Raw genomic sequence first — 18,257 nt, 5'->3', positions numbered from 1 at the left:
GGAGCGGGGAAGCGCTGTCGCGCCGAGTCGCCGGTGTCACGCCCAGAGCCAGCGTAGCGGGTATGGAATGAGTTTGTTTTCCTGTGGTTTCTGCCCGTCCGACCCTGTTTGAAGGGGTGGGTTTGGGGTTTGTTTTCTCCCGTTAACGCGTTCCGCGTGGTTCGGTGCGTTTTCTGCCCGGCCTAGAGCTGCACGGCTGTCCCAAGCAATGCTTGAGGGGAGCGGGGCTCTCGGCCCACTTACAGCTGAGGGAAACCCTGCCTTAGACCGGCGGGTCGGTTTTGCGCGTTAAAGCCGCTTTCAGGATTTAGGTGTAGTTTTTCGTGGTGTTTTGCTCTGCTGACAACAGCTCCTGCAGGTAGGAAGCGAAGTGAAATGGGTCGCCTGTACTTTCCAGTCTGCCTCTACCGGGACATGGTACACGCTGGCTGAAAAAGCATTCCTCTGTTGACGTGACTCGTGTTGCGATTGAACAGTAAACCGACGCTGTAATATCCTACGTATCTCACGGCCCGATACCGTAGCTTGCATTTAAACAACCACTTCATCAAATGCGGCTTCTCAGCCGTTCCTCAGCTCGGGACGTACCTGGGTTCGGGATTTTCGGTTGCTGAGGGTTTTCTCGCTGCTGTTCAGGAGCGGGAGAGGTTGAAGAATGGACTCTCTGGATCACATGCTGACGGACCCCCTGGAGCTGGGACCCTGCGGGGAAGGAAATGGCACACGCATCATGGAGGACTGCATGCTGGGTACCACCAGGGTTAGTCTGCCTGAGGACCTTCTGGAGGACGTGAGTACCGCTAAGATGCTTTACCTTTTCAGAGCCGTGATAAACAGTACGTTTATCTCCCCTTGCGGGGTTTGCAGAGCAAACTGAAAAGAGGGGGAAATGTGTGTCGACTGTCCCGGAGAAGGTGCCAAAAAGGGCTTTGATCAATCTCAGGGAAACGTCTTTTAAAACCATTCCGTTATGTTCTTTTTCTAGATAACAATCTCTCTGACTTGAAAAATGCCTTTGGGAAAGTTTTGTTGGTCACCAGTTTTGAATTTCTTTTCTTGTCGCCAATAGCATTGTTGATTTCCTCACCTTTCCTCTTCACGCTCTGTTGTTTTCTGCGTTTGGTGAGACACTGTCTCGTGACTCGCGTTATTTAACCACAGAAGGCCTTACGGGCTAGAAGATCGTCAAGGACGCAGATGTGTTTTCGTCACTGTTGTTTTTTGCTTTCTTTAGCCTGAGATCTTCTTTGAAGTTGTCAGCTTGTCTACGTGGCAGGAGGTGCTGACAGATGCGCAGCAAGACCACCTAAAAAAATTCCTGCCTCGCTTCCCTGAAAACAACCGAGAGCATCAGAACAAACTCATCTCTGCGTTGTTCAGTGGTGAAAACTTCCGTTTTGGAAATCCACTGCACATCGCCCAGAAACTCTTCCGGGGTCAGTGAGCATAGTAAACTTCTGCGTATTTTCTGGGTTAGGTTCTCAAACTAGCGGTTGATGAAAACTGAAGCGTTTTTCGCCTCTTTCTTACAGATGGACACTTTAATCCTGAAGTTGTGAAATACCGGCAGCTCTGTTTTAAGTCCCAGTACAAACGGTACCTGAGCTCTCAGCAGCAGTACTTCTACCGACTGCTCAAGCAGATCCTGGCTTCCCGCAATGTGAGCGTCTTCGGGGCGCGATCGTCGCTTTCTGGCGTTCTGTAACGAATAGGTTGTCTTTACAACAAAGTGTCTTGGCATTCACAATTCTCGGAGGTCTTCCCTTTAATGAATGCTGCTTTTCTGGTTTTCCAGTGGCCCCTATAATACGAGAACATTAGAAACGTTGTTACGTTTGCAAATTTCAGGTTTTGAAACTCTGATGGCTCTCACTTGTGTGTAGTGTCTTTTTTCCATGCCCACCTTGTCCCCTGCTCCCTGCAGTTGCCCGTTTACACCTTACTGTCCTATTAACAAGTCATTCTGCCTTCGCTTTCTACCATTTCTGTCATTGCGAAACAAGTAAGATTGCTAAACGTGTAGGTGTATGAATTCCCCAGCTTCACTGGGGACTGGTATAGAATAGATACAAAACCCTGATTCCGATGCCTGTAAATCCTCAATGAAGTCTTCCTCTATGGATACTGTTGTCAGCTAACTGCTGCCAGATGAAACATGTTCATTGCTTGCTTATCAGTTCGTTAAGCTTAGATGTTGAAACATGGGATGTATGGATGAAGATGAGCGTCTGTCTTTATAAAACGCCCCACAGTGATGTGAGAAAAAGAATACAGAAGTGTGTAGGAAGTTATTTCCTCTGTAGCCGTAAGGGGTAAAATGTTTTCTTCAAAAGAGACAGTTTTTCATGTTTGTGTTACGTATTTGGCATGGGAACAGCACAAATCGATCTCGGATCAATGGTTAGGTTCCTCTCAACGGTCCACATAAAATGACAGTGAGGTATCGTACGTGGAGATGAAGGAGCAGAAATTTCTTCTTGGATCCCTCCTTGCTTCCCCCCTGCTTTAAATGGTGGTCTAAAATGCTGTTTTTAAAATTGCGTATATGGCAGATACTGATACTTTGTAAGGGTTACTTTGTAAAGAACTGAGGTGCTCAACGGCGCCAGCTCCAAACATTAAACTTGCTGAAAGCAAGTGAGTTGAGCTTATCTGTTCAGAACTGTAGCGGAGATTAGCTAACGTCACATGTATCTCGTCTTCCAGCACTTGCTGGATTTGGCTAGGAAAGGAGGCCCTGATATGACCCTAAGGAGAAAGCACTTCTCACCGACATACGACACAGAAGAACGAGACAGACGGACGCATCGGCGCTACTTGAAGATTCTGAGGGAAGTGAAAGAGGAGTGTGGAGACACTACCTTGTCTTCTGATGAAGAAGGTAATGCCCTGGACTCAACTAAAGACTTGAGGTGTGAATGGAGAAAGACAAATTTTGGATGTGGGGACAGCGTCTTTGATAGAAGAACGGAAACTGGACTCCAGCTTTATTGGCTGTGATCTAATGAACACAGGGTAATAGAATTATGTAGATTGGTGCTAGGTCTTGCAGAAATAAATTTATTTCTCTATTTATTTTAGATCTAAGCTCCTGGCCTCCAAGTTCTCCAGCACGTTGTCCAAGTCCACCGGTTCCCCTGAGAGTGATCCCCACATTGTCAACCTTGGACATGAAAACAGCAGGTGAGAACCAAACTAGGGGTCGATACGGATTTAGGGGTGAGAATTACTTTGAGACCCTGCAAGAAATCAGTTTGAAAATCTGTTGTTTGATGGGCAATCTTGTCACGCTTCATTTTTGCAGTCTCCAAAACAGTTGGCTCTTCTCCCAGTTTATTTATTTTTTTTCTCCTTGGAAGGCTAGTATTTTAACGCAAGGGTCTACGGTTGGTGTAATACTGCTGATTTCTCTGTTATATTTTGCCTTTAACGGTTGAAGCATTAGCGTAGTCCGGTTCGAAATACCTTGGTGTATGTGCCGAGGGAGTCCCTCCTAAGGTTACCGTAGTCAAGTCTGCAAACCCTTCGTGCAGCACAGCTGGTTCTCACTTCTTTTCACTTCCATACTTGCATCAGCAATGCAATCTGATGACCCGAGGAAGAAAGTACTGAAAATAAATTGGTTGATTAAAAGGATGAAATTCAAATACAGAAAATTTAATTACTGAAATTTGGAGATCGTTGAAAGTGGGAATGGATAGAAAATGGCATTCTAAGAAGTCTGTAAAGTAACAATAATGGAAAACTGTGCAAATAAGCTCTGAATGTTTTTTCGTTGCAGACAAGGTAGAACTTGGGGAAAGTGATTTGAAGATGATGTTGAAGAAGCACCATGAGAAACGAAAACGTCAACCTGTAAGATGTCAAGAAGCCTGGGGGGTGGGACTGCATTTTATCTGTTAGCTGTAAAGTTCAGGGTACTTCTGGGTGACAAAATGATTGCTGCTTTTTTTATGTGCAACAACCCTTCAGCCCTTTATCATAACCTGTATTTAATTGTCAGCGTAGATATGCAACTCCTGTTTATCCTTCTATCTGTTTAGAAGGATTTTGTAATTGTAGTGATGTGTTTTGGAGAGACGAGATTTTGGATTTCAGGGTTAGAAAACTTCCCGACTTCTATTGCAGTACATGAGACTATAAGCTGATCCCGGATAAGATCCCGGGGCATTTCAGTGCTTGGGTTATCTTCTGTGCCTTTGCTGCTATCTTAACACTTTGTCCTTTCCCAATTTTAATTTCTATCCCATTGGCCTCTGTAGGACCACCCCGACCTAGTGACGACAGACCTGACTCTTGAGGACATTATGACTCGAGTAAATGCTGGCAGGAAAGGTTCCTTAGCAGGTCAGTGGCTTGGACATGGTACTTGGGCGCTGCACGAATATGGGGTATCCTGCGTGCGTGAAAAGCTAAGGATGAAGGTGGTCTTGACAGATTGTTGTATCCCTTCGCTCTTCACGTAGCCGGCTAGCCACTCTGGGGTTGCGAGTCGTTCCGTGTCAGTTGCTCACAGGCAGTTCCAGTTTCCACTGAAGGTGTTTCCAACTAATTGATGAAAGTTAGTTCGTCAATCAACTGCTCTAAGCAGTTACCTTTGCCCTTCTAATTTCATATACGTTGGTTTAAAAACTAGAGGTTTTCTCTTAAAACAGAGTGCATTGAGGGGAAAAATAAAGGTTCATGGAAATGACTGGGAGGATGGAATGAGCTGGTGGTGAGTGAGTGCACGCTACCCACATTTCTGAATATGAGTTTAAATATATAGTCAGTTTATGATTCTCAATGAAATACGGTAAGAAGCTTTTTCTCATTATTCTTCTTCCCTTTTATCGTATCTAAAGCCTTATTTGACCTTGCAACCCTCAAGAAAAAGGTGAAGGAAAAGGAAGATAAGAAGAAAAAAAAGCTGAGGATTATTAAATCCGAGGTGGAAGATTTGGCTGACTCTCTTAGCAATGCAGATGGAATCCCACCAATGTCTCAGGATCCTTCCCCCATCCCTCTGTCATCTGTCAAAGAGGAGTAAGTGCTTCAAAGGGCCCTGAACGCTTGCACAGATGGAGAGAGCAACAAACGCTGCAGCTCAGATTTTTGTGGGACTTTTGCAGAGCTGCGTAGCTAGCTCTGTCTTTGTTGGGTCTGGCTCTTTCACCCTTGACGGGGTAAAGCATCTTAGCTGTGACCTGCTGTTGTGAAATTCTGCTGCTGCCTAAGAACGGGAGGCACGCACAAAGGTCGTTGGCTTCAGTTTTGTGCAGCTTGGGATGTGTGAAATGGGTGGTGTTCACCTTTGTATACGAAGGTGAAGATTTCCTCAGGGAACTTACTTTGCTTGTGTTCTCTTTCGTTTGAAGACCTCTTGAGGAGATGAAGCCATGTCTTGGAATAAATGAAATATCTTCCAGCTTCTTTTTCCTTCTCTTGGAGATACTGTTTCTGGAAGGACCTGCTACTCTCTCTGTGGTAAGGAACCACCCATTTATCTAGGAATCTTTGCAGAAAGCAAAATTAGGGGGTAGAGGGTTTTATAGCTATGTAATAGTGATTTTTTTTTTCCAGAGTTGTCCTGCTGTAAATTATATTAAGATGTAGATTACATATTAAAGAAATGGAACCCTTTGGGAGTGCATACCGCATTCTGTTTTTAACACATTTCATAAATTTAGTCAGCTGAATCTGTAAGTCTTTCCATACCTGTTCTTTAGATCATGGTTAGATATTAGTCTAGATATTAAGGGCAGAGATGGTGGGGAAGTGTTGTCCCCTTTTTGCTCTCTGCTGTCTGAAATACCATGTTAGGGTTACTTGAAAAAGTGAGGTGATTTTTTTATATACGTAAAAATCTTTTTGTCCCCTGGATGTGTTTAGCTGTTTTGTTTTCTATTAAAGCAGCCATAGTTTAAAGTGTGAGATCTTTAATAGGATATTTCTTTTCCCTCTTCAGCTTGAAGATAAAGTTCTAGATTGGCAATCTTCTCCTGCCAGCGCACTAAATAACTGGTTCTCCTTTGCCTCTAACTGGTCTGAACTGGTTTTACCCGCCTTGCAGTACTTGACAGGTGACAGCAGAGGTAAGAATGGCTGTTAAAAATTCTAGTGATGCTTGTACCTCAGTTCTAATCAGCGCTGGTGTATATTATAGCTCGAATCAACTTTTAATTCGTCACTACAATAAACCATTGCATTGTTGACAGCGTTTCTATGATAGGCTTTACGGCTTTCGTTTCTTGATGATGGTAGACTTGTTTTGCGTGTGGATAGTAGGGAAGACCCAGCTTGATTCCCGCGTATGTGAAAATGTGTGTGAAACTGCCTCTAGACAGGCCATTTCTCCTGTTCAGATCACGCGCTTCAGGCGGGATGTTTGAAGCAGGAAGGAATTAGTCTCTTCCCGGCGCGAAGACGTTGTGGTTGTCTTCGAAGATAATAAAAAATAAACTAGATGATGCCCTGGGCAATCCACTGGAAACATGAAGTTGGCCCCGCTTTGACCTGGGGCTTGGACCAGCTAAGCTTCAGATGTTTCTTTCAAACTAAATTACTCTGTGGTTCTCATTTGCTTAGTGGGAAGTTTTGAAGGGAGAGACAGTGTAGATTGTAGTGGCCTTTGCAGCATGGATACTTAACGTTCTCCGTAATGCTGGCGAATACCGTAAATCCCGAGTTGGCTTCCCATGAGCCCAGGAATAGTCGCTGTACAGTAACAGTTCCTGGTGCCTCACAGCATGAACAGGATCTCATCTGACAGCCTGTAGGTGAAAGACTCGTTATCCTGCTCTGTTCTTTTCTTGTGCTTGCACTGTTACTCTGAGATGCTTACCTTCCCTTTGGGCAAGTATAAATTTAGAGATGCGCTTACATAATCACTTAAAATGCTTTATCTGTCATTGTGAGTCTAACTCAACAGTTTGCATTACAACAGTAGGATTTTGGGGGTTGGACGATCGTATGACGTCTCTGACATGCACATTTTTCATTGTAGATGTTCCTTCCAGCTTCTCGCCTTTTGTTGAATTCAAGGAAAAAACTCAGCAGTGGAAATTGCTTGGCGAGTATCTTGTGCTCTTCTATGATTTCTATTATAGTAGAGGTTGGTTGTTTTCTCCAGGACTTTACTTTCCAGCTTGCTGCAGCCCGGAGAGAAAGACAAGCAGAGCTGTTAATACATTGGTTAGGCCTTTTCTTTTAGCTGAGCGAAGGTGCGTTTCACATTCTAGGTTTTCACAAGACATTAGTATCAGCAGCAGGCAGAGAATAAGTGAGCAAAGGCACTGGGCTTTATTTCTTTATGTCGCTGACCCAGCTGTGTTTATGTCACCCTTCAAATCTGTCTGAACACCTTCATGTTTTCCCTTTTGTAGAGCACACTTTCTGATTATTCAGAGTAATTATTAATTATTACAATTATAAATTAATTAAGCTTCTCTGTGGAGCGAAGCGATGCTATTTTTATTTTTAAAAGTGGGAACCAAAGAGCAAATTAATAGTAAATGTGCCCATGCTTATACTGAGTGAATGACAGATTTCTTGTGTTGATGTTCGTTCCTTTAGCTGCTAGGCAGAGTTTTCCGTTCTTAACTACAGTGATTCTAGTGATCATGTTTGCAGGCTTAAACTAGCAGAGGTTTGGAGTCAGGGAGCTATTCCCCTGGTCCCTTTCACAGTCTTTGGTGGAGGTTGTGTAGGCACGTGTTTCTGCTCATGGACTCAGTGACTGGGATTACTTTGGAGAGTGGGAACCATCTGCAAGTGACAGGTGGCTGTGTCTCAAACAGTGTCTTGCCCGCTATGCCAGGAGTTGAAGCACCGTTCTTTGTACCGACACAGGAGAATAACTAGTTTTTAGCACTTTTCCTAAGCCTGGGATGTGCTCAAGTATTGAAACTGGAGCATCTGTGAAGTGTGGAAGATGCCCTGTGACTGGTGGTGCATAGAGGGGGGGAAGAGAGTAGGAGATGACTGGGAAGTACAAGCAACTGGCTTCATAACAAATAAAGGACTTCTATTTCCTATTTTTCCCGATTTCTTGGACTAGGTTCTTGCCAAGATCATGAGAAGGAGTTGGCAGGACTGTTTCAGCTCTGGTTGGAGACCAAAGACCAGACTTTTTTCAAAGTGAGTCAGAAAAAATGACCTTCTGGCAGCACACAACCTGACTGAGTTATATCCAACATTGACATTTCTCTGTTTTTCGATAGGAAAATGAAGACAGCTCAGATGCCACAACACCAATTCCCAGAGTGTAAGTATGTAATACTGCTTGAAAGCTTTTGCAGTGCATACTAAAGCTATGAAGTTTGGTCCTTGCACCTCTGGATCTCGATGGCTGGTTGCTTAAAATGAAAAGATTTTCCGTCACGGGGCAGGAGGGAACTTGATAGTCTGGTTTTATAAATGCAGTAACTAGACTTCACAAAGTCAACTGATTTTTCTCCAAGCTAACATATATTATCAGAGCAAACCTGTAATCTAACTTATGGTCCTGATAACTAGATTATTTACAGTCCTAGCTTACCTTCAGGTAGTGCATAGAGCATATTTTAAGATCTCTGCAGGTCTTATTTATATTATGAAATGCTTTCAGAATTTGTTCAGAAGAATTTGCAGGAAGGGTGAGGTGACTAATCCTTTGGGACGTTCTTTGGGACTGTTGTGGGCTGCTTGTTGCTCAGAACTGATGGTGACCTTTGTTTCAGAAGGACTGACTATGTAGTCCGACCTAGCACCGGAGAGGAGAAACGTGTGTTTCAGGAGCAGGTAAGAATTAATTTTAAACGCAGACGTTGAAACAGTTGGGCACTAAAACAAGAGAGTTTGTGTGGCATGGCAGGCTTATACTCTACACAAACTTTGTTAATGTAAAGAATTAGTATGTTTCTTCTGCCTTGAAGTAGATCTCTTGGCCTTACATAAAACTCGCTAACAATACAGCCTAGCTGCTGACTTCAAAAGCACCTGTATTTCCAATGGTTATTGGGCAAAATTAATTGAAATTGGTATTGCCAACCTTTCTGTCTCCCCTGCCATCCCCCAGCATATGAGGATGACTTGTCTCTATATTTTGTGGGCATGTATGAGTACAAGCAGAAGACAAGTGGCAATAAGTGCACCCGCACACTTGGTTATCTGTCTGTAGTAGATGCCAGTGTGTATTACAGGGTAAACACATGATGACGATTCTTCTCCCTGGGTACACGTGCTGTGTGCGTGGTAGAATATCCAGGTTAAATTTTGGAAATCTCTCTTTCGCCAGATTAGAGGAGGAAGAAAGGGCTTGTTGTTGCTGGGGGAAGGCGTGTTTGCTGGGCAGAAGGTGTATCTCTGGCACCTCTCTAGTCTGTGCAGCTGCTTAACGACGAACCTAGCGTATTGCATCTGCCCGCCTCGGTTAGGTGGTGCTTTATATTCTGCCTGAAGTAGTTTGTGCTTCTCTTGATCCAAAATAAGTTTATAGAGCAGTATTTGAGCCTTTAATTTAAAAAAAATCTTTCTCTGGAGGATGATAATAACTTAACTTATAATACAAATGTAGCACAAGCTTTAAGACTTTGCACTATATGTTTCCTGCTAAATTCAGTCCTCTTTGTTTCCAAATACAGGAACGTTACCGTTACAGCCAGCCCCACAAAGCTTTCACTTTCCGTATGCATGGCTTTGAGTCAGTTGTTGGTCCTGTGAAGGGGGTGTTTGACAAGGAAACCTCATTAAACAAAGCCCGAGAGCATTCTCTCCTGCGCTCAGACAGACCAGCATATGTCACCATCTTGTCCCTTGGTAAGGTGATGGCCAAAAAAATTAAAAAAAAAAAAGAAAGGGCTCCCCTGATCCCCCAAAGAATGACTTTAGGAATCTACATTGTAAAGGGAAAAGGTGGGCAGACAAGGATGACATAAGCGAAGAAGAAGTAAATTATATGGAATCGAGGTGATGAAATGCTGGGAGGAGGAATAACTAGAAAAGAAGGCATCTGTGTGTTGCTGTTGATTTGAGAGAAAATGTGAAATAAAGAGGAGAGTCCATGGGGCTGGCTGAAGCTAAGGCTCAGATAACTGGAAAACAGAGAGTGGTGGTTTCAGTACGCTGTTGTGAAGGTAGGGCATTGCGAAGTCATTCTGGGGTTCAGTGCTGTTCCCCAAGTTCATCACTCCTAGCACAAAGCCGGCACAGTTGATGTCCTTTAAAATGGTCCTTTATAATCTCTGCTCCTATCTCTCGGGGATCACGGGGGCTAGATTTTAGTGAGCGAGTAGGCATTATGAGAGCGGGGATAAGAGAGCAATACCGAAATGTATCTGCCAAAGTACTTGAATACAGCTACCTAGTTACGGCTGGAAGTTTAAGCTCTGATCTTGTATATCAGTTCGTGATGCTGCTGCTCGCCTTCCGAATGGAGAAGGAACTCGTGCTGAAATCTGTGAGCTGCTTAAAGATTCCCAGTTCCTAGCTCCCGATGTCACAAGTGCTCAAGTAAGTTGGATGTCATGTCTAGCCTCAAACAGATTCTCCTAAAAATACGCGGTGCAGACCCAGGCAGTATTCAGTGGCTGAGGCCCAATAATTTTTTTATGCTGCTTTGACTAGCAAATGAGAGCTATGTTCCACTCCGGTGAGCTGCTGCAAATCTGCACTGAACTCTGGATGATGGAAAAACAGCTAGAAAAGCCACGGAATTAACAGTGTGTCTCATATGTGCTCGCATTTTAGATTCAGAAACAGTCAATTTTCAGAGCTCTCAGCTTTGGTGGAAGCTCCGCTTAATCCAAGGTGGCAAACAGCATCCTGTGCTGTAACATCTGCTCTCAGTCAGTTCTTACTCAAATGGATTGCTAGCAGCTTACTTGGGTCTTATGCCAAATAGGATTACTTTTCTATTTGTGACTTTTGGCTAGCCCAACCAGGGACATCTTGTAATTCCATGAATTCTGAACTTTCAGGTTAATACTGTTGTTAGTGGTGCTTTGGATCGATTACATTATGAGAAAGATCCCTGTGTGAAATATGATATTGGACGCAAGTTGTGGATCTACCTGCACCGTGACAGGAGTGAGGAAGAGTTCGGTAAGCCTGGCTTGGTGATATCTTAAGAGTTGAAAATGTTTATAAATCTCATTTTGTTTTTCACTTTCCATGCTCTTGAGCTTCTTCAGTCTATCTGGATAACGAACATTAATTTATCAGTGTAGCTTTTTTCTCTAGACAGTTTGCTAATGTTAGCCCGTCAACACTTAAGCTCAGTCTTGCAGAGCAGCGTGTCAGTTTGAAGTATTTGTTAGAAAAATAGCATCCCATGTACAAGAACTGCAGATGTGTGTCCATTCGCAACTTTTTATGTGTCTTTGTTTCAGCCTTTTTGGCTAATTTTACTTGGTATTTTTCTTTGCACTATTACATGACAATGCGCGTTTGATTTCTTGTCTGAAGATGAACTTGCAGTTCTGAATTGGCCTCTTTCTTAAATCAGTTTGCTTGCGTTCAGGAGGTCTAACCTTTAATTTGTATTTGCAGAACGGATCCACCAGGCTCAAGCTGCTGCAGCAAAGGCCAAGAAAGCTCTTCAGCAGAAGCCAAAACCTCCGGCTAAAATGGTAAATTTCTTTGCACGGATGCTTTTGGGATTGGGAAGGAGGTATGGACTTAACTTAATCCGTAAATTCTGCATCCGTAGTGGCTGATGAAGATTACCACCTATTTGAGTTACTGGTTCATTATGTTTATGAATATCAGTGTTAGTCTAGCACCAGTGCACAAAATGAAGAGAGAAAGAGGAGGGGACTTCTACACCTCTCAGCTTCCACTGTTATCCTTGTTGATCTCGGCAGAAAGATTAATGGAATTCGTTTGTGCTCCCTATCTTAGGGGATGGTCTTTCGGATCTAGTTTTGAGGTTTATCTGTAGCAGAGTGTGTGGAACATGTCTGCTGCTGTCCTCCTTGCTGTGCTCAAGCTGTCAGGGTTTGCATGTCTTTTATTTTTTTGGTGATAAATATAAAAATGTTTTTTGTGATAAACATGTTTTTTGGTGATAAATATAAAAAATATATTTATTTGATATATTTATCAAATACCTCTGAAGTAGTTGCTGTTGGCAAATTAACCAAGGTGGAAATCTGAATGTTATGAATGATTGGCACTGCTGAGATGCACTTTTCCATGAGAACAGGAGCAGCCAAATGCACCGGCCCACTCGTGGCTGCAGTTGAGGAAAGCAGACAGTCAGTCATCTGTGATTTCAGCATTTAGCACTGGGGCATCATTCATAACCATACAGACCTCGGCTTAAAGTGCTCAGCCCACTCTACCGAGTGCAGCGATCGAAACCTGTTTTTGTAAAGACCTTCATGCTTGGTGTGGTTTCTTTGCAGAAGTCTAGTAGCAAGGAGAGTTCTGTGAAAGCACTCCCCAGCAGCACATCAGAGCCCAGTCAGCTGAGCCTTAGTGACTCCAGCATGCCACCAACTCCCGTGACTCCCGTGACGCCAACTGCGCCAGCATTACCGGCAACGCCTATTTCACCCCCACCAGTGTCTGTGGTGAGCAAGAGTGTATCCAGTGCCGGATCAGAGCCAGCAAAACCCAGCCAAAGGTACTACTTCTGTCTCATACATCGCTTGTGAATGCTACTGGTTCTTTCTCAGTCATCTACATCTTTGCTGACCTACTGGCTTTATCTTTTCCGTAGCGTTCTTCTGGTATCATCCCCTACCATGCCACAGCTTGGGACGTTGCTTTCCACAGCCCAGAGTTCACAGACGCAGCCGGGGCCACAGCCACCTCCCACCCGGGTGGTAAGTCATACCACCTCCTCCGGGCTGCCGCAGGTCCGGGTGGTCACTGCCCAGTCCAGCCTCCCAGCTGTGTCTCAGCAAGCCCCGGTGGTAACCCAGCAGCAGCAACCTACGTCAGTGCCTCAAATCCGCGTTCCAGCTACAGCCACGCAAACCAAAGTGCTCCCTCAGGTGAGTTTGGCTGCATGGAAATGGTGGAGTAGCTCTGACTTCTTCTGGTATTTCGGTATGGTGCACAGGGATTATTTGCTCACTTGAAACATGCAGTAGCTGCAGGGTAGGAGCATAGAAACGGTTGTGCATAAATAATACTGTTCAGTGCTCCTTTTTTCCTCCCTATTGCCTATTTATGTGGCACCATTAAATTGTGCCTTACAGTAAAAAGTCCGTAGGAGTTGCCAGCTATAAGGCACGAGACAAAAAGAGTAAATTATTAGTCTGTTAGTATTGCGTTAGTCTGCTCAAAGGCTGCCTCTGTGTCTTTCTGTAGGCTGTGATGACTCTGCCAGTAAAAGCTCAAACCAGCCCAGTGCAGGTGCAAAGACCAGGAAGCTCCGTGACAGGACAGACAGGCATCACTGTGACGGGACTGTCTGCAGCGCCCAGTCCTGCTGTAAAGCCAGTAACCAGCTCTCCAGGCAGTTCTGCTACAAGCACCTCCTCTACCACTGTCATCCAGAATGTAGCTGGCCAGAATATTATCAAGCAGGTGAGAGAGGGGGAGAGGCAAGGAACTGGGCTCCACGACCCAGCCGTTTCCTCTTTGTTGTGACGGACGTGATATGCAGATGTGAAAAGATAGTGAAAACTGTAGTGAGCCGTAATGCTGTGTGCGTTATTGACCGTACAGATTTAGGCAGTTGCTGGTTTGGTGTATTTGAGCGCCATTTTCACGTACGGGTAAAAGATGTGTTAGTCCAAGGTTAACCGTCTCCAGATGTTGATCTCTTTCTCGTTCATCTTGTTTGAAAACGTAGCTCCGCGGTATTTCATATGGTTTTGGGAATGCCATCTGATGCGCAACCAAGGCTATTTTCAGTAGTGTACTGAGTGCTAGCATCATGCCGCTTCAGTTCCGACGGGAGCAAACATCCCGTTGGGAAGTTTTACTCTGACTGTGCCTTGAACTGTGTCCTGGTTTGACACAGCCATTTCTCCGATCTCTTCCAGGTGGCTATTACAGGACAACTTGGCATGAAGACCCAGCCTGGAAGTGGCATCCCACTCACAGCGACCAATTTTCGGATCCAAGGAAAGGATGTGTTGCGCCTACCCCCGTCCTCTATCACCACAGATGCGAAGGGACAGACTGTGCTGCGTATCACCCCGGACATGATGGCCACCCTGGCCAAATCTCAAGTCACTACTGTCAAACTGACTCAGGACCTCTTCACAGCAGCTGCGGGAAGCAGTGCTAGTGGGAAAGGCATCTCTGCGACTTTGCACGTGACATCCAATCCTGTCCAGACTGCTGATTCTCCAGCCAAGACTAGCACGGCCACTTCCGCTTCTTCCAGCCCAGCTGGAAGCACAGTGGTTAAAGTGACTCCTGACTTAAAGACTGCAGAGTCAACAAGCTCCGCTTTCCGACTGATGCCTGCTCTGGGCATGACTGTGGCAGATCAGAAGAGCAAAGCCATAACTACGGTGGCATCCACGGAGGCCAAGCCGGCTGCTACTATAAGAATCGTGCAGGGGCTGGGGGTGATGCCGCCCAAAGCTGGGCAGACTATTACTGTAGCTACTCATGCTAAGCAAGTGCCCTCTTCCTCAGCAGTGAGCGTGCCTGGCACAGTCCATACCTCAGCTGTCTCTTTACCAACCATGAGTGCCACAGTGTCGAAAGCAGTTGCTGTGGCCTCGGGAGCTGCTGGGACTCCCATAACTATAGGCACAGGAGCCACTGCTGTGCGGCAGGTACCCGTCAGCACCACGGTAGTATCTACATCCCAGGCAGTAAGTAATGCTAAACTTTTTCTGGAGGTGGGTGAGAAAGGGGAGTGCTGAAGTGTACTGATGGTTTATGTCTGAAAACTTCTCTTTACATCCACAGAGGCTCAAATTGAGCACTGTAGAATGTGGGTCTGCAGCTAATTTGATGGCGTTGGAATTGTAGCTAAATGCTGAATGACCAGAAAGCAGTCAGATATGTCTTCCCTTACCTCCTGTTGCGAGTGAATGAAATAAACTTTGCTTATCTAAAGTCCTACCTCATGCAGCTCAGCGTCTTGCCCCACACCTCTGAAATAATTTCCCTTGGAATGGTGTCAGAACTAGAAGTGCTTGTTACTTGTATTAACTTTTCTACCGAATTCCCCGTTTAATACAATTTTAATGTTCAAAGCTGAAGGCACCATAAAGTGTATCGTGAAAGCTGAATAAGGTAATTGACGTTACCAGAGCTTCCTAAGGATAAAAATCATGGACGGATGCAATGAGCCTTCCCAGAGAAATACTGTGGTGCAAAGATGATGCGGGTTTTCAGGGCTGAGGCAGCTGTGAAGTGAATGAGATGGAGGTGAATTTTAATGAGCCTGAAATGGAGCACAGATTTCATCAGCAAAGCTGCTGTTGGTTTCTACTCCCAGGACTCCTAAAAAGCAAGCTGAGTGGTAATTGCATGTTGTCAAGCAGTTTCTCTGCTGAACTCCCCGCGGCTCCTCATGTATTCTTCAACTTCTCTAGGGTAAACTACCAGCACGAATAACAGTGCCTCTGTCAGTGATCAGCCAGCCAGTGAAAGGCAAGAGTGTGGTGACTGCCCCCATCATCAAGGGCAACCTTGGGGCCAAGTGAGTATTTTGCATCTGGTAGTTTTGCTTTAGAAATAGGCTGAGGAAGGTCTGTGTTCAATAGGTTCCTGGGGACTTAGCAAGCAGAGGGTGGAATAGACTTACAGTCCGTTAATAGGTCCATTAGGTGCAAGAAACCGAATGAATATGGTGTCTGGCAATGTTTATATTATATAATCTTTGTTTAGGTGCCCTGAGGTGTAGGTTCTAGCAAATACACTGAAGAAAAAACGTTCTTTGCCTTGAAACCAGCTATTAGATTAGTTCTGTGTGTTTGAGCAAGAATTAACCTGGTGACATACCTGAAAATGTGTCATCTGAGGCCATCTCTCCATTAAAGAAACTAGGGAAGCGTTAACTGCCTCAGTGAAAATTCCTCTGGCATTCAGATGTTGAAGTCTTTTTGTTTATTCTTCCATGAATTCTGGTAGTGTCTCCGGTAGTTAATATTTCAGGGCAGAACACTGTGCTCGGCTATTTTTTGCGGTCCTTGAGAAGTGTTCAGGTCTGATCAGACTAACCCAATGATGTGCACGGTCCAGAATTAGAGGGTTTAATTCATGTGATAAAGTAATTCTCTATCACAGCGATAAATGTTGACATAAACTTGTCACTTCCGTATTTGCCAGTTTTGTGGGGAAAAAAACCCCACTACTTAAAATCATTTGTAAATCGGATAAGTAACTTTGATCTCCTAGCAGCTGAAGAACAATTTGTGAGTCTGAAAGACCTAGCCTGCTGTGCTGTTTACTAACCTTTCAACAATTCTCTTTTCCTTAGCATCAGTGGATTAGGTAGAAATATCATCCTGACTACGATGCCAGCAGGGACAAAACTGATCGCTGGGAACAAGCCAGTGAGTTTTCTGACAGCACAGCAACTACAGCAGCTGCAGCAGCAAGGCCAGGCCACGCAGGTAACGGCACCTAGAATGATAGTAGTATTTGCTTTTTTATGACCTAACATCCCTCGAGGACTTTACACTTGATACATGGGGTTCCTTAAAAAGTACAGGTACACAGCTTGGCTGTAATGTCTGCATTAAGCACATGTAGTGCATCATCTCCTTTACCTTCCCTCCATCCAGATATGTTTTTTAAATGTTTTTGAAGCACTGATAGTGTAATGAATGTAAACCCAAAAATCCTGCCAGGAAGTGTTCCCAACTGCTTGAAGGATTGTTTCTATACACTTGGCTCTTTCTGTAGTGCTTTGTACTTTGGCTTACCTGTGGGTCACCATTTCTTGAAGAAATCGCATCGCTTCTTTGCATATCCGTCTTTCTGTCTGGAAACTTAGTGTTCTGTAATTCCAAAGAATGAATCTGCATTGAGAGCTGCTAGTAACAAGTCTGTAGAAGTGAAGTATCCAATGGATCCAAGTCCTCCTTCTGAAAACTTGTAAAAGCAGCTGGCATGTAGGTTTTTTATTCAAAGTAGTTTTTACTTCTTCCTCTCTAATCTTGAGATCTCTTGCCACCGTCCCATGTGAACAGTGGATGGAGTGATCTTCTTGTGACGGATTCTGTTCTTGACGTGTTTTGGTGCTTGGTCTTGTTGGTATAACTGAATTTTTGTTGGCAGCAGAAATGGGTTATTTACCAGCGCTTCGGTGCGATGCAAGTGCAATGTGTCACCAGGTTGTTCCTGACATGAGTTGAGTTTTTTTCTTTCCATTTCAAACAGGTTCGAATTCAAACTGTACCAGCCTCCCATCTCCAGCAGGGAACAGTGTCTGGCTCTACTAAAGCAGTTTCCACTGTGGTTGTGACAACAGCTCCATCTCCAAAACAGACCCAAGATCAGCTATGAACACTGGTTTGAAACCGGATCGCTTTCCAAGAACTTCCCCGAGTCCCGTGGTCATCCTCCATCCAACCACCCAAGACTACCTAACCACAGTCACGGCTAGGGATTGGACTGGATTCTGTCACGTTGCTTGTCTGGAGTCAGCACTGTGATGTCTAGGTAGAAATTCCACAGCAAAAGATGCTGTACCTACAAAGCAAAATGTTTCAGTCCAGATGTGTAAAGCCACGTTCTGTGGCATTGATCATTTGAGCAATGTCTTCCTTTTCTTTGTTCTCTTCCCATCCGAAGGGCTTTTTGCGAATATCATTTCTGTGCATTTTGGGTTGTAGACAAAGCAGTTGATCTTGGGTCTTCCTTAACCAGGGAAACTTGCTTGGAAGGGGTATTTCAGACTTTCCAAAGTCATGAAGAAGATGCCTCCTTTTGCTGGAGTCTAGCTGTCACTACTTTTATATAGGTGACATAGGATGGTGGCTCGGACACCAGAGTTTGTTTGTAACATAGCCTGGAAGTAGATCCCTAACACATTCGGTGTACTATTTATAGACGTTTTAAATACCTCTCCCCTATCTCTGAGCTCAGACTTCTTTTGAACAGATACCACTTCCACGTCAAATTTCTGTCAAAGGCAGGATGAGAGTCAAGACGGTTTTTGCTGTAAAAAAGCTAGTAACCATGGGGAAGAGTGAGAAGTGGAGGAGATACAGAAGGTCATTGTGTGAACAAGTCTGTCGGCAAATGGGAATATACTGGAAAGGAAAAAGAAAGTGTTCACCAGAAGGATCCTCCTTTAGTTTTCCTCAACAAATAAACCTTTTTATCAGTCAAAAAAGACTGTAGCTTGTTTTAGAAGTTTGGAATATGTT

General features: G+C 44.4%; 1 protein-coding gene across 3 annotated transcripts; it reads left to right on the top strand.

The window, feature by feature from the left end:
• NFRKB (nuclear factor related to kappaB binding protein) lies at positions 1-17,705 on the top strand. Of its 3 annotated transcripts, none has more exons than XM_009322583.1 (26): positions 1-60; positions 637-790; positions 1,235-1,436; positions 1,533-1,660; positions 2,707-2,881; positions 3,082-3,183; positions 3,782-3,855; positions 4,263-4,347; positions 4,845-5,025; positions 5,358-5,466; positions 5,948-6,074; positions 6,986-7,051; positions 8,039-8,118; positions 8,202-8,245; positions 8,703-8,760; positions 9,603-9,777; positions 10,364-10,470; positions 10,938-11,061; positions 11,509-11,588; positions 12,366-12,586; positions 12,683-12,959; positions 13,279-13,497; positions 13,959-14,744; positions 15,474-15,580; positions 16,361-16,496; positions 17,266-17,705. In XM_009322583.1, exons 2-26 carry the CDS (start codon positions 656-658, stop codon positions 17,389-17,391), a joined length of 3,924 nt encoding a protein of 1,307 aa, XP_009320858.1. In that variant the 5' UTR covers positions 1-60; positions 637-655; the 3' UTR covers positions 17,392-17,705. The 3 variants fall into 3 exon arrangements, with proteins under 3 accessions (XP_009320858.1, XP_009320857.1, XP_009320859.1); XM_009322582.1 differs by having other exon boundaries at positions 8,700-8,760; XM_009322584.1 differs by lacking the exons at positions 15,474-15,580; positions 16,361-16,496; positions 17,266-17,705 and adding an exon at positions 14,842-14,975 and having other exon boundaries at positions 8,700-8,760.
• Positions 17,706-18,257: the final 552 nt, after the last annotated feature.

The sequence above is a fragment of the Pygoscelis adeliae genome, unplaced genomic scaffold (assembly GCF_000699105.1).
Source record: "Pygoscelis adeliae isolate BGI_AS28 unplaced genomic scaffold, ASM69910v1 Scaffold224, whole genome shotgun sequence".
Taxonomy (NCBI): Eukaryota; Metazoa; Chordata; class Aves; order Sphenisciformes; family Spheniscidae; genus Pygoscelis; species Pygoscelis adeliae.
Note: the sequence above shows the minus strand (reverse complement) of the source record. Positions and strands in the feature narration are given on the sequence as shown.